This window comes from Anabrus simplex, chromosome 9 (genome assembly GCF_040414725.1).
Source record: "Anabrus simplex isolate iqAnaSimp1 chromosome 9, ASM4041472v1, whole genome shotgun sequence".
In the NCBI taxonomy this organism is placed as follows: domain Eukaryota; kingdom Metazoa; phylum Arthropoda; class Insecta; order Orthoptera; family Tettigoniidae; genus Anabrus; species Anabrus simplex.
This window is the reverse complement of record NC_090273.1, coordinates 140405312-140420950: the sequence shown is the minus strand read 5'-3', so window position 1 is coordinate 140420950 and position 15639 is coordinate 140405312. Positions and strand designations below refer to the sequence as shown.

General features: G+C 40.8%; 1 protein-coding gene across 7 annotated transcripts in view; it reads left to right on the top strand.

Moving 5' to 3' along the window:
• LOC136881088 (uncharacterized) overlaps positions 1-15639 on the top strand; it is a 525856-nt gene that overhangs the window by 465345 nt on the left and 44872 nt on the right. For 6 of the 7 annotated variants that reach the window (XM_068229307.1, XM_068229305.1, XM_068229302.1 and 3 more), the window contains exon 9: positions 4914-5013. The exons of the other annotated variant lie outside the window; for it this stretch is intronic. In XM_068229307.1, coding sequence (XP_068085408.1) covers positions 4914-5013 — 100 coding nt within the window. The remainder of the gene's footprint in view (positions 1-4913; positions 5014-15639) is intronic. 7 annotated transcript variants of the gene reach the window in all.

Below are 15639 nucleotides of genomic sequence, written 5' to 3'. Positions count from 1 at the left end.
ATTGTATTATATTCAACAGACATACTACCAATAAGCAGAATAAGCCTGTAACACTGGTCAACAGCATTTTTGTCATAAAGCTAAGTCATGGGTGCTGATTTAGAAAATTAAATCAGTTTTTTTCCTATCGGGCTCAGTTTTCTTGTGATACGCCAATTTTTGAAAATGCTGCATATTGGTTAATCTGCTGTAGCTTAATTTAATTATTCTGCAGTTTTAATTATTGAAAAACAACAGAAATATGTACAAAGAATTCCCTTACATGATGCTCATTTTCAGAAATTCACCACTAGGAAATGGCGGGTTGGCAACATTGTCTATGATTCATGCTCGAACAGATAGGATCGCGTTTTCTTTTTCCAGTTGCGTCTCTGCACATAGAGATCTGACAGTGTGAAAAGTGACTTGAATGTGACTGCTTGTTGTTCTAGGTTCGTGAAGGTTTGTGTTTTGTGCTAATTGGGTAGAAGAAATCTGTGTAAATAGTGCAAATTCTTTTTGTCGTATATATGGAGAGTTAACTCTGAAGTTGCTAAAACAAAACCTTATTCATCTTGTAAAAAAGTGCAACGAACTTTATTTTAGGTGTAAAGTTGGTGACCAGGACAAGAAATGCCCCCCCCCCCATATATGCTGTATGATGTGTGTTACACTCCTCACAGGCTGTATAAAAGAATCATGTCATATGCCCTATGCTATTCCATGATTTGGAAGGAACCAACAGATCACACAAAAGACTGTTATTTCTGTCTGACAGATATAGCTAGAATCACCTCAAAAACAAAGAAAAGTATGTAATATCATTAACAGAGTCGACAGATGGTCTCTGCAACATGGTGTTTGATTTTCAGCAGCAAAAACCTCAGCTGTACACTTCTGTCGACATCAGCTTGTGTATCCTGAACCAGAGCTCTGCTTGCAAAACAGTGCCTTACCAGTGGTAGACATCTGCAGATTCCTGGGTCTCCATTTTGATAAGGGGCTAACATAGCAGCCCCACATCCGTCAGCTGAAGGTTGTCTTCACGAAGAGAATTAACATGCCTTTCTTAGCGGCACTTTGTGGGGGGCTGACTATGCAGTGCTACTAAGTTTCTACACTGCAACATTCCTCTCCCGAATGGACTAAGGTAGTGCGGCTTATGGTTCAGCATCAGGATCTACGGTGAACGTTTTAGACAGTATTCACCATAGTGGAGTTAGGCTGGCAGTGGAACATTTCTTTACAAGCCCCATTCCCAGTCTACTCGCTGAAGCGCGAGTTCCACCTTTACGAAAAAGGAGGCAGCAGTTTCTTCTCACGTATGCTGCCAAAATTCATGAAATGCTGCTACATCCATGCTATCGGTGCATCTTTACTACCCAGTACCATCAAAAGTACCAAGATCAGCTGAATGCCACATGGCCGGTTGGGATTCAAATTGATAGCTTGTGTCATGAGTTAGATGTGGCTATTGGTGGTTGTCTTGAGCGGACTTCTAGCAAAGTACCTCCGTGGTTAGTTCCACGGGCAGATATACGGCTAGATCTACTCCATAGACAAAGGTGAACATGGATGCCTCTGTGTATCGGAGGTATTTCCAGGACCTCGTTCACCAGTATCCATCCGTGAGACATGTCTTCACGGATGGTTCTAAGATCGGAGAAAATGTGGGGTGCTCTTTCATCACCGATAATATAAGCATGAAGATCTTGCTTCCTAGTGTATGTAGGGATCTTAGAAGCTCTGCAGTTTGCACTAGGTGATGAAAGAAATCATTTTCTCATACGTACCGACTCTGCAGTTTATTGACACCTGTTTCTCGCAACACCCACTGGTGCAGCAGATTCATGACCTAGTCAGGTTGTGATGTTGGCACCAGAATCACTTTTGCATGGCTTCCAAGCCACATTGGGGATGCGGGAAATGAACTTGCGGATGAAGCCACGAAGGAAGTGGTACTTTTACCTCCAAGGCCTATGAATGTGCCTGCTAAAGATATTTGTTCTCAGCTACATCGAACCATCTTGGCGTCCTGGGAATCGGCTAGCTATCCAAACTCCCAACAAGCTGAGAGCAATTAAGAAGACAACTACCGTGTGCCGGTCCTCTTTCCGACCTTCATGGAGAGAGGCCGTAGTTTTGTGTAGGCTGATAGGTCATGGACGATCTACACACCAGCTCAGTAGTGATTGATAGATTCCTATCTCTCTTATCTCTTATCACCCCACAACTTCAGCTTAACCGTGGCCCACATTCTCACAAAATGTGCCGATCTCTCTGGCCGAAGACAGTGCCTCGGCCTGCAGAAAACACTCGAACGCATACTAGCCGCGACTGCTGCTGATCTAGTCATTCACTTTGTGTGGCAGTGGATTAATCGAGGTTATGTAAATTGCGAGTGTTCTCTTACTCAGGGAGGTTAGGTTCCTTTTTGATTCATTAGTGAATATTTCAACTTAATATTATAGTTTTTGTTTTATTTTGTTACTGATTTTGAATTTCCTTCATTGAATAAATAATTTTGTTTTATTTTGATTATTTTTTTCCACTTATTTTATTCAGAGAGGATGATTACTTAGTTCTACTTCCTCATATAACAAAAATCACCTTTGCCACCATCTTGTTGGCTCCTAGTCTTTTGGGCTGGCTCCTTACTTCAGAGAAAATTTTCTGCACTCCTGTCTTACTATACCATATCCTGTTGCACACATTGCAACTATAACCAGAATCATTGTCTATATAAAGTATCGTACTTAGTGGCAGGTCACCTGATCCGCCTCCTCCACTTGGCAATGGTCATCCTCCACGAGTTGTAGATACTCAGAGAATGTCTGTGAGAGGTCCCCAGTGAATACTACCAGTCTTCAGTCGTGGTAGAAATATTGCTGGTTCTGCCGATGGACTTCTTGAGCTTAGGCAATTCCTCAGATTTGCCTAATCCTCCTGAATGTGTTAACAGATGTTTGTAATCCATTCACATGGAAGATATTTAGAAATTTTTCAAATATAGTACAATTTTCAAGTTTTCAGCTGACCTGGTCATGAAGCTAGTGGTAGCTAGCATTGTTGCGTTCTATGAGACTAATGTAATGATACCACTAGTAACACTATTTCAATACCTCCACCATTCTCCATGATGTCACCGATTATTGAAACTAATTTCAAAGATATTTTGCATAAACTTCATTTAGATAATACAACATACTCTATTACAATAATGTAAATGAAAATTTCCATGTAATATAAATTCATGTCTTAAAGGAGAAAAATTTCCTTCAGCTCTTTACAAGGTGGTAGTGTCCCGGAATGGATGCGACATTCCCACGCATTAGAGCTATGCTGATGCGCTGTATAAAGAACGTAGATGATCGGGTATCATCGGAAATTCGAGCAATCCATTGGCCAAACTTTTTGATAAAATTGAGGCCTTCATTGCCCCTGGTACCACTCGATTCAGTGGCTACTGGCACAAAGAAGAATTTGTCCAACAAATCATTGTATTTCCATCTTTTAGCATTTTTTCTACTCGCAGCTGCACCTCCAGCACTCATTGATGACAGGGGAAGATTGGACTTGGTGAATGTGTCAGCAGAGGTAAAATCGCTCAGGAGAGATCTACTTCTTTTCCATGGCACAAGTGTCATTCCGCTTGGCCTTTTATTATCTGAACAGCAGCAGCCAGTGGGCTCTCGTATAGAAGGAACTTCTACTGAAACCAGAGCCGCAAGATGACATCATTTATAGTGAGTGACAGATGTGTCTTCCTTTACTTTTCACTCAGGAAAGGCCATGGAGGCCACATCAATCAATGTAGGCACCACAAGCTGAGCATCGGTGAGACTCACAGACAGCTGCTTCGAAACGTAAAGCCACAGCGATACAGAAACTCTCATTGGAAAGATGGAGACCAAGAGAAGATGAAGGTCATGCTTGGAGCCATGCGCCAGATTCAGGAGAAGAAGCAGCAAGGAGCCAGGCTTTGTCTTGAAGACTACAAATTGACTGCTGCAGAAGCGAGTGGAGACAACGGATAAGAGGAGCATCCCAAGCAGCTTGAATACTTCTTTTGCTATTATCAGGGGGAACTACACAGAGTAAGCTTGACCACCGAATGTGCTCTCTTATACGGCAGCATCCACCAGTGGAAGGAGAGACTCGACAAGATGAAGATGAAGAGAACCATTTAGTTGCCATTTACAGTTGCCAAACTTGGTATACATACCCATGTGATGATCGAAATTCTACGGGTGCACAGTACATGAAAAAAGGCATAGCTGGAACACGGGCTAATGTGTAAGATGACCGCTATACATTGGTCTTATGGGAATAACTCCAGGGAAGCCTGCAATTTAGGGTGTGTGTGACACCTAGTCAATTGAGGGGGTTTGGTTTTGGGTTGAGGAATAGTATGCATTCGGTTCTGTGGCATATGGTTGAGTGCTCTAATTCAGAAATTTGAGGTTGCTATTCTGTTTTGGTTTTATCAACATCATATCATCAGTCCTTTACCTGATATCAGGTGAAATCCAGTTTATATCCAGAACGATGATCTTCAAAAACAGGCTCAAACCCATGACAGGCTGTTAGTGTTTCTAACTGAACTAAATTCCTATTTAGGAGTCTCTCGTCCTTTATTCGGGCTGAAGATCGGCACTAGATTGTTTATCAACTGTGAACAAAATAAAAGAGGTTGTGTACTTTCAGTTTTTCTTGATATTTTAAATAATACCAATGTTATTATAAATTTACTCATTCTGGACAAATAATTCAGGTTCCCTACGGGAATCTATATCCATATCATGATGTTCTCATTCAGTGAAATTAAATCATTGCCCCCTAATGAGAACAGTTTTGGAAACAAATATCTAGGAATTTTTCAAATGAAATTTGCAGGATATTAACATGATCTACCAGATGCTTCAATTTTGCAGCTGATTGCTTCAGATCCCACTCGATGTAATGAGGCTAGCCCTATCTGGACAGAAGATATAAGTGGTACCTTGAAGAGATGCATTTCTCCCTATCTATTTGGTAAGTTTTTTGTTCCTTGACAGGATCTGAATAGGTTTCACTATTATCAGTGTTGAACTGAATAAGTCAGAACTAAGGTTATATTGCTTACATAGGGATTTATAGTATTGTGGCGAGTTAACAGGGTCCTTCTTACAAAATTGTACAAAAATATGAGATTTATAGTCTGTCATTAACAAGGTCTATAAAAAAGCATTGCTCAGAGAGGTAGCGTTCTAATATATTAACATTTTTTTAAATGTATTTATTTTTTGTTCCAAAGATCCCACGTGTTACTGCTCATATTAGGGACATTACATGGAGAAATAGAAGCCATCTATCTTGCCCTACAAAATCTGATTTATAGAGTCAATTCATCTCAAAAAGTAGTCTTACTCACAGATTCACTAGCTGCCATACAAGCGGTATCCTCAAATACCCCAAATGCCATTCATCAGGAATTCATAACATTAAATACTAATAAAATTAAAAACTTTAAAGAGAAATATCATTTTACAATGGATCCCCACACATGTAGCAACGAGCTGGCAGATAAACTAGTAAAAAATGGCTCTAGTACCTAATGAGAACCAAACCTCTGACAGCTAACTCAATCAGGAAGATAATCACAAATAAAGCCCTTGAAAAATGGAAGAAAGAAACTATGGTACCCAACTTAGTACAATGAAAAAATGGAATTAAAAAATGACCTATGGGACAAAAATAAAAGCAAGGTGAGGAAAGGAGCAGTGCCAATCTTCAGATTGCAAAAAGGACATGACTGCTTTGTTGCACAGCTAACCAGAATCAAAATATACCCAACGGGAAAGTGTACAATCCGCAGAATTACTGGATTAGTGATGGACTCGAAATACCTACTTCAGTGCACAGGACTCAACCCCACCCAACAAAAAACAAGACAGTTTACCAGGCCTGTACTGGACAGCCAGAAACAAGATGAATCGAGACTCTGTTCCCTAATACACTCATGTTTAAAAAAAACAGAACACCTTGAAAGACTAGCGATAGGAAGTTCATATTCACAGGACATGTTCATGAATATGTTCTGCAGAAACGATTAGCATTTCAGTCACCAAGGTTCAGCATGTGTCCTGTTGCCTAGTAGGCACTGGGTCCTCCACGGGCACTGATAACTTGTTCCATGTGTGATGGGGTATAGCCATCCATGCTGCATTCACCTGGTTCCACAGTTCATCTTTGGGTCACAGCGCCCCATCTGTCGTTTCACCTTATCCCACACATTTTCGATTGGCGACAAGTCCAGTGATCAGGCAGGCCAGGGCAACAGTCTGACATCCTATGACAACAAGAAGGCACGTGTTCATGCAGCAACATGTCGTCGTGCATTGTCTTGCTGAAGTATGCCGTCTGGGATGTTGTGCAGTAAGGGTATGGCTACGGGTCGCAGGATGTCATTCACGTAGGTCACACTGGTCACAGTGCCCTGGACACGCACCAACTGTGGTTTGTTGTTGTACCCAATAGCCCCCTATACCATAAGGTCTTGAGTTGGTGCTGTATGTCTTGTGCGAATGCAGTCAATGTGATGCCTCTCCCCCTGTCTGCGGCGAACCAAAATGCGGCCATCATTTTCAAACAAACAGAACGTTGATTCGTCTGAAAACGCTATCTGCTGCCATTCCTGTCCCCAGTGACATCGTTCCATACACCATTGCAGTCTAACAAGTCAAAGGTAGCGGGAGAAGTGGAGGACGCGCTGGGAACCCAGACCGTAATAAACGGCGACCGTCACACCTGATAGTGTACGATGTGTTACACTGTTCCACCGGTGGGCCAGAGCCGAGGAGGTCGCAGATCTGTCCTGCAATGGCGTTTGGATGAGGTGTCTGTCTTCTCGAGGCTTGTCTGAGTGGTGCGACCAGAACTATCTCAACATGTTCTATGGCCTACTGTGAACCAGTCTGTACACACCCACAGCACTGCCGACACACTTCGTCCCACATGAGCAACAATTTCCTGGATGGATGCGTCACGTTCTCTTATGCCAATTCTGCGTCCTCTTTCAAACTCACTCATTTGATGGTACGGTTCTCGTATACTTCTGCGAGGCATCCTGCACGTCTGCTCAAGTCACACCGATCCATTTCATTCGATTTATAACGACAGCGAGAGTCGCAGGCACATTTTACCAGTTGGTGGTGTGCTGAGATTTCGATGTGGACCCTGAACCTGAGGGCATAGGTCTTATGGCGACGATGGGATAGGAAATGACTAGGAATTGGAAGGATGCTGTTGTGGCCTTACTTAAGGTACAGTCCCAGCATTTGCCTGGTGTGAAAATGGGAAACCATGGAAAACCATCTTCAGGGCTGCCGATAGTGGGATTTGAACCCACTATCTCCCGGATGCAAGCTCACCACTGCGTGCCCCTAACCACATGGCCAACTCACCCGGTGTTCTGGTTTTTATGAACATGAGTATACATCTGTACTTAATTAAAGTTGTCTAGAGATATCAATTTTGTATTGGAGTTACTTCCCAATAAAGCCATGGGTTACAACAACAGCAACAAAAAATTACAAAGCTGGCACATTTTTAATGTTGACATGGAGGCAGTACTGAAAATAGAATTTAAATCTAACATTCTATATTTTCTAGGATACAATTATAACTTTATATGTGTGAGGAAAGCAGTGGCAAACATCACTCCTCATCTTGCCTAGTATGCATCATTTTGATGTCGCCATCAGTTTGTGCATTTTCTCCATAACCGCATAACTTTTGGTTGTGCTTTTTGAGGATCCAACAAGCCTGTGGGCTGACAACCTACTTCTATCCCTCTCCTTACCTCACAACGGTGATCAACAATGATCACCAGAATCCTCCACAGACGAAAGCTGCAGCTGAAACTTTTGACACGAGATTTTTTTTTTTAATGTGTAGGCCTACTTCATCCACGTGTGCTTAGTTGGTAAGTCGCTGCTCTTCATCAGTTTTGTATATTATATATTATTAGCTTACAGTTCATGCAATGAAAGTTGGCCTACTGCTCTAATGTTCAATGTGTTCTCGGTAAAATAAACATGCACATAATTTATGTTAATTGTAGTTGTATGCTTAACCCTTTTGCTTACTAGAATTAACAGCATGGCGTCAGTTGTACTACTAACCACTAACACAATGCATGTTAATATAAGGTCGCATGCTGGAGAAAATATTAGACCCCTGTATTACATGATAACTCATATTTTATTGTCGCACCTTTGGTTTGAATCTCACATTTTACTATGTTGGTTAGTGTGTCTTTGACAGCTCGGCCAGGTATCACACAGTGACCTCGAAGGATATCCCCATTTAATGCCCTTAAAGACAGTTTGTTTTACCTGTAATTTATAGATAATCTTTTATGATTTTTTAAAACATTATTTTGTATGACACAACCTGTATACAATTTAAATTAGTCTATTTTATTATTTCAGAAAACTAGTGTCAAGTGAAAATTCAAGAATTTTAATGTGGACTAAAGTGTTCCACAATGTGTTCATACTTTTAGCTCAGTTTTTTTTTCCTTTTGCTTTACCTCACACCGACACAGATAGGTCTTATGGCGACGATGGGACAGGAAAGGCCTAGGAATGGGAAGGAAGCGGCCATAGCCTTAATTAAGGTAAAGCCCCAGCATTTGCCTGGTGTGAAAATGGGAAACCACGGAAAACCATCTTCAGGGCTGCCCACAATGGGATTCGAACCCACTATCTCCCGGATGCAAGCTCACAGCTACGCGCCCCTAACTGCACGGACACCTTACCCGGTACCCAGGGTTTACAAACCCCATTTTATTTAATGATTGTGTCCTTATTTCAGTTTAATTTGTGTAAATGAATAGCTGAAGACGACGGAGTAAAACGGTCAAAACTAATCATCATCATCCGTTAAGTCTCCAGTTGTCTGGATGCAGTACAAGAGCGCTGTCCATCTTTGTCTAACCAGGTACATTTCTTCCTTCCCATCTTGGAGCCATTGCACTCCTCTTCCTTCCAGATAAAAAAAATCAATGAAGAATCAATCACTACTGATCTGCATTTAGGGCAGTAGCCCAGGTGGCAGATTCCCTATCTGTTGTTTTCCTAGCCTTTTCTTAAATGATTGGAAAAAAATTGGAAGTTTATTGAATATCTCCCTTGTTAAGTTATTCCAATCCCTAACTCGCCTTCCTATAAACGAATATTTGCCCTAAGTTTTCCTCTTGAATCCAACTTTTATCTTCATATTGTGATCTTTACAACTTTTAAAGACACCACAGGTCCTGCTTTACTTGAATAATCCACTGTTTCCTTGATCTGCCTGTAGGTCTTTTACCTTCCAGTTCCTTTTCTAGCCATTTTCTTGCTGTTCTCATTTGATCCATCCTTTTTTACATGGCCATACCATTTGAACATTGATGTTCTAGTCCTGTTCATAAAAAAATATATGTATTAATTAGGTGGAATGAAACTTCAAGTTACAAACCGAGATTGTAAAAAGTGAGTTACTGTACATCCATCAATATGGGCAAAAAATGAAAATTATTGCTTACACTTTGGCTTGAATGACAACGGCAATTCTCGACGAGTCTATTCATGATGTTCATGTCAATTTGAAACTCTTCTACCATCAACTTGTCCCGAAGTGCTGTGAGATTTCTACCAGGCCTGTTACTCCACTTCATCTGTTGGTCACAAAGATTTTTGATAGGATTTAAATCCAGAGACCTCGCTGGCCAGGGAATATGGAAGAGATTATCTTCATGCTCGTTCAACCACTGGATGACAGTTCGGATCCCTTGCACTTGACAGTTATCGTCGTGAAAAGTTGACTTTTTTCCACGGTTTGATTGTCAGCGAGATGGTGAACTGAAGGCAGAACCTGTTCATCCAGAAGTTGAATATTCCCCTGCTGGTTCAGGTGCATTCAGAGTATGTGGAACACCCCCAGATCATTGCAGACCCAGCACCTACCTGTACCACACCTTGCATACAGTCCTCATGGAAGGCTTCATGCAGCGTGCGATTCAGTATGCGTCTGGCATCAATACTGTGTCCGGCTCCATGGCTAAATGGTTAGCGTGCTGGCCTTTCGTCACAGGGATCCCGGGTTCGATTCCCAGCAGGGTCGGGAATTTTAACCATAATTGGTTAATTTCACTGGCACGGGGACTGGGTGTATGTGTCTCCTTCATCCTCATCACGACACGCAGGTCGCCTACGGGTGTCATGTCAAAAGATCTGCACTTGGCAAGCCGAACTTGTCCTCGGATACTCCCGGCACTAAAAGCCATACACAATTTATTTATCAATACCGTGAAGGTGGAAACTCAACTCATAACACCAGATGACCCACTTCCAGTCCTCTATAGTCCAATTCTGGCCCATTGAAGTTGTGCTCCTTTCGTTGGCATGTTTCTTCTGAGCTACTCTACTCCAGATGTTCGTGGCATTGAATTCCTTTTGTAACGTTAATTCTGAAATTTGAACTTGTCATTCATCATTGACGATTTCAAGCAGTCGTTAACTTGCAAACCAGTTGATATACACTTCAAGTGGACTGAGTTTCCTTCTGCCCATAAACACATTTCACTGTACTCTGTGACACACCATCAGATTTAACTACTTCCTGTACGCTATGTCCTTTTGAACAGCCAAATACAATTACTACTCTTTGTCAGTCTGTAATCTGTTTTTTGACCCATCCTGCAACATATGAAAAACACAATAGCCAAGCAACATGGCTGGCAGATATACTGCAGATGCCGACAATTAAAGGGCTAAAGGGTGCGGAAATCTTTTAAACTGTGAGTCTTGGGTAGCTGATGTACTTCCCGATCTGTTTTCAATTCGCTGGGGCACAAGGCATAGTGATCTCTAGCGTTGAAATCAGAATCACTCTGAGATTGTATTTTTTAACAATTTGTTTTACTACCAGTATAAATGGTCCATTATTGGACATTATAAATTTTCCACCTAACTCATTCCTGGTTGCCAGGGTTTTGCCCCAGTGTGCTAAGTTGGGCTGATCAGTTGGTAAATAGCACATCCACAAAGAGGCATGGCTCGTGCATACCGTGGAGGCCACTGTGTAGGCTACTTGGAGCCACCGGCAGTGCCAATGCACTATGAGAGACTTTGTCTCATTACCAAAAATTGATGCCTGCCTGGCCATCAGATGATATAGATGTCGATTCCCATAGGGAACCTGAGATATTTGTCCCGAATGAGGAAATTTATAATACCAATATAAATGGTCCGTTATTGGACCTTATAAATTTTCAAGCTAACTCATTCCTGGTTGCCAGGTTGTTTTATGCCGCACCTACACAGATAGGTCTTACAGCAGTGACGGGACAGAAAAGGGCTGGGCGCGGGAAGGAAGAAGTAGTGGGCCTAATAAGGTACAGCCTGGTGTAAGAATGGGAAATCATGAAAAACCATCTTTATGGGCTACCGACAGTGGGGTTTGAACCCGCTATCTCCCGAATACTGGATACTGGCGGTACTGAAGCAACTGCAGTTATCGAGCTCAGTCTCAGAGATCTCCATGAGGGGTCTAATTTTTAACCCATTTTATATACAGTGTATAGAGTGAGCCGCCCTTTGTTTACCTCAAATAACTTGTAAACAGTGAAACATCAGTGGTGAAGCATTGAGATCAAGTTAAAGGCATGCACAATTCAGTTACACAAATTTCTATGCAAATTCTTCTTCTTCTTCTTCTTCTACTTATTTTATGACCACATATGATCACTTTAGTCAGTCCGTCGTTCAGGTCTCTTTGAAGGGATTGTTTGGGCTTTGCGGTCCTCCCAGTACTTCTTCAGACGCTCTGATCTTCGTGCCCTTTTCTCAGTTGAAAATATGCGTGTTGTTGGTTTGTTTTGTGTAAGGGTAACGCAGAGGTTTGTATTCTTGAGTTTTGTATTCAATTTTATCTTATTTGTGGTGTCTTCTGTTGTAAGGCCTATTTCCTTCAGATCCTCTCTTACTTCTCTGATACATTTACATCCTGTTGTGGTATTTTTTGAGACGAGATTGTGTTGTACTAGTTGCTTTACAATGGCGAAACATGAGGGTATCCTCCTATTCAATACATCATATATTCCGTCATTAGACGGAGCAAACAAATTCAGACATGTTTCGGCTCGCTTGAGCCATCTTCAGTGAAAAAAATTAGGGGGGTTGGAATAATTTACATAATATAAGTTGAAAAAATGCTAAAAAACATAATGAAAGAGTAAACAAAAAAACAAAAGAGAGCTTAGACGGAAAACAAAATTAGCACAAATATACAATATTTACATCAATATGCAGAGCAAAAAACTTACTGCGACAAAATTCAGTGAAACAGGTGTTAATTTGAAATAATAATTGATACTAAAAACTGCGTTAACCTAAGAAACAAGGGAATGAGAAAACAAATGATGCAGATAGAAACAAATAATAGTAGCGCATGGTGAGGTTGTGGACCTCATAGTTTACAAATTATTGGTTTAAAAATGACAAAACAGTTTGAAATTGCTGTCAAAATCATCCTAGTGGAAACCCATCACATCAAATTGGTCAGGAGGAGAGCGGGAGCAAACATTTTTGAGAGAAACCAAGCCTGAATTAACCTGCAGGCGAAAAGCCTGTGACAAGGAGAAAAAACACCATGAAATTTAAGGCTTTAGAAATAGCAGCATTCTCAATATCTTCTCAATCTAGCGGTCCCTTTCTTCATTATTGTTTCATAGTGTTGGCTGGTGTTTTGCCTTATTATAGAGGGGTCGGAAGGGCCGCATATAAAAATATGAGAAGCTGTATTAGGTAGAAGACAGATGCATAGTAAATTGTAGTAATCTAGTGGAAACCGTCAATGAAGTTCTAATCTGTAATGGAAAAAAATGAGGTTGTATGAAAAACATGGGTTGATAAGTAAAAAGTGTGGAATGGTTGTGAAGAAAGCTTAAACTTACGGTGTGCAGTAGGTGGTTGTCCTCTCTAGTGGCCTGGCTTTCTCAAAGTAACGGTCTCGTTCGCGTGATCGAGTCTATTGTTGGTTCGGCTGTGTTTGCTAGGATGGAAGGAGCGGAGGGGGAAGGGGAGGTGCAGGGCTGGTTTGAGGTGGGTTTGTTTGGCAAATATAAGGAATGAATGTTTCAAGAGGATGTTAGTTTACTCGCTGACTTCTAAAACTCGAATGGTGTGGTCTTCACAAAGTGATGGTCTCGGTCGCGTGATCGAGTCTATTGTTGGTTTGGCTGTGTTTGCTAGGTTGGAAGGAGCGGAGGGGGAGGGTTGGTGTGAGGAGGGGGGGGGGGGGGGGGTGGAGTGGTGGTGAGTCGGGGAGATGGAGGTGGGGTTTGTTTGTGTTATGGAAATTCTGACAAATGTATGGAATGAATGTTTCAAGTAGAATGTTCTTTTTCTCGCTGACTTCATTTAAATTGTGAGTGGGGTTCATAAACTGATCTAAATCGATGTGGATGCTCTCGAGAATGTTGAGCAAGGTGCCTTTTTGCTCATAATGCAAGATCTTCAGGTCTTTATCTATTGAAGTGTATTCGTGGCTGGATGCTTTATGGTGTTCGCTCATAGCTGAAAAACGATTATATTTGAGAGCGTTGCGATGTTCGGCGTATCTTATGACGAAATTGCGGCCTGTTTGACCTATGTAGCTGGAATTACAGGATTGGCACTTTAATTTGTAAACTCCGGAGTTCAAATATTTGTTGTTGATGTTGCTATTGTTATTGTTGACAGTGTGTGGATTGAAAACGAGTTTGGAGTTGGTGTGGGAGGTTCTGTAAGCTATTTTGATGCTGTGTTTCTTGAAAATATTAGAAATTTGGTAAATGCTACTATTATTGAAAGTGAATGTGGAAAATTTTTCTTTTCGAGCGGAATCTTTTACTAGGGTAGTCTTGGGTCTGCTTTTGTATCTATTGATGATTCTGTTGATGAAGGTTCTATTGAAACCATTGTGTTCTGCAATGTTGTAGATGGTATTAATTTCTTTTTTGTAATTCTTGCGAGATAAAGGGATAGTTAATGCTCTGAGGACCATGCTATTGTAAGCTGCTTTTTTATGTATGTCTGGGTGCACAGAGGTCTGATGGATGGTATTGATGGTGTGGGTGGGTTTCCTGTATATATTGAAGGATAAAGTGTTGTTGCTGTTGCGCATAATGGTTAAGTCCAGGTAATTAAGGGCTTTATTGTTTTCTGACTCTATGGTGAATTTTATATGTGGGTCAATAGAGTTGAGAAATCCAAGTACTGTGTTGCTGTTAGTAACGTGGGAGTCTAAAATAACAAAGGTGTCATCTACAAAGCGTGTCCAGTGTTGAATGCCATTGATCTTGCCAATGATGTGAGAATGTTCTAAATGATCAATGTAGATGTCTGCAAGGATTCCTGAAGCTGGTGACCCCATGGGAAGACCTATCTGTTGGTAAATGACATTATTGAAAGTGAAGAAATTGTTGTTCAAAGTAAATTCCAGAATTCGAATAAATTCATCTATTTCGCCTATGCTTAAATTGCTGAATTTGGAGAGATTGTTTTTGATCAATTGTACGGTGCTGTTAACGGGAACATTAGCGTACATGTTAGTAATATCAAAAGAATGAAGAGTGTGGTGTTTGGATAAATTAAAGTGTTTGATCTTATTGCAGAATTCTAAGGAGTTCTTTACTGATGTGTTGGCTTGAAAACGATAGTGTGACTTGAGGAATTTGTGAATGAATCGAGATACTTCATAGGTCGGACTGTTTCTGAAATTGATAATGGGTCTTATGGGGATGTCTGTTTTATGGATCTTGGGTAGCGCTTTGGCTGTGGGAAGTTTCGGATTCATGATAATCATTTTGGATTTTTCAAGGTCATTAAACAGAAATGAAATGTTCTTGATGATGGTTTTTAGGTCTCTTTGTATTTTATTAGTTGGATCTTTTTTAGAGGTTCTGAAGTTGTTGTCTGCAAAAAACGTGTGTGCTTTATTAACATAGTCACTTTTGTCCATGATTACGGTAGCATTCCCTTTGTCGGCTTTTGTTATAATTAAGTCGTTTTGTTTCACTTTTTTCTTAAGTTTGTTTACTTTAGCTACGTGCACTGTGTTGGGTTTAATGGTTTGTTGTTGATTGAGGATGGAAGATAGCTTGTGTTTGACTTCATATCGGACCTCTTCTTGTATATTTATTGGTAATTTATTGATGGCCAATTCAGATTCAGCTATGGTGGAAATTAAATTATCACGGTTAGAAGGATTACCCCAATTATGTTTAGGTCCCTTGCTCAGCACATCAAGATCATCGGCATCAAGAATGATTTTACTTAAGTTTACTACAGGTTGGTGAAAATCATTAGGCCTTGTGTTATTTGAGTTGTTATGTTTGCTAAGTATTGTTTTTGTTTTTGAAAGAGCATTCCATTTCTTGTCAAGTGTGTTTTGTTTAGCTCTCTTACTCTTTCATTATGTTTTTTAGCATTTTTTCAACTTATATTATGTAAATTATTCCAACCCCCCTAATTTTTTTCACTGAAGATGGCTCAAGCGAGCCGAAACATGTCTGAATTTGTTTGCTCCGTCTAATGACGGAATATATGATGTATTGAATAGGAGGATACCCTCATTTTTCGCCATTGTAAA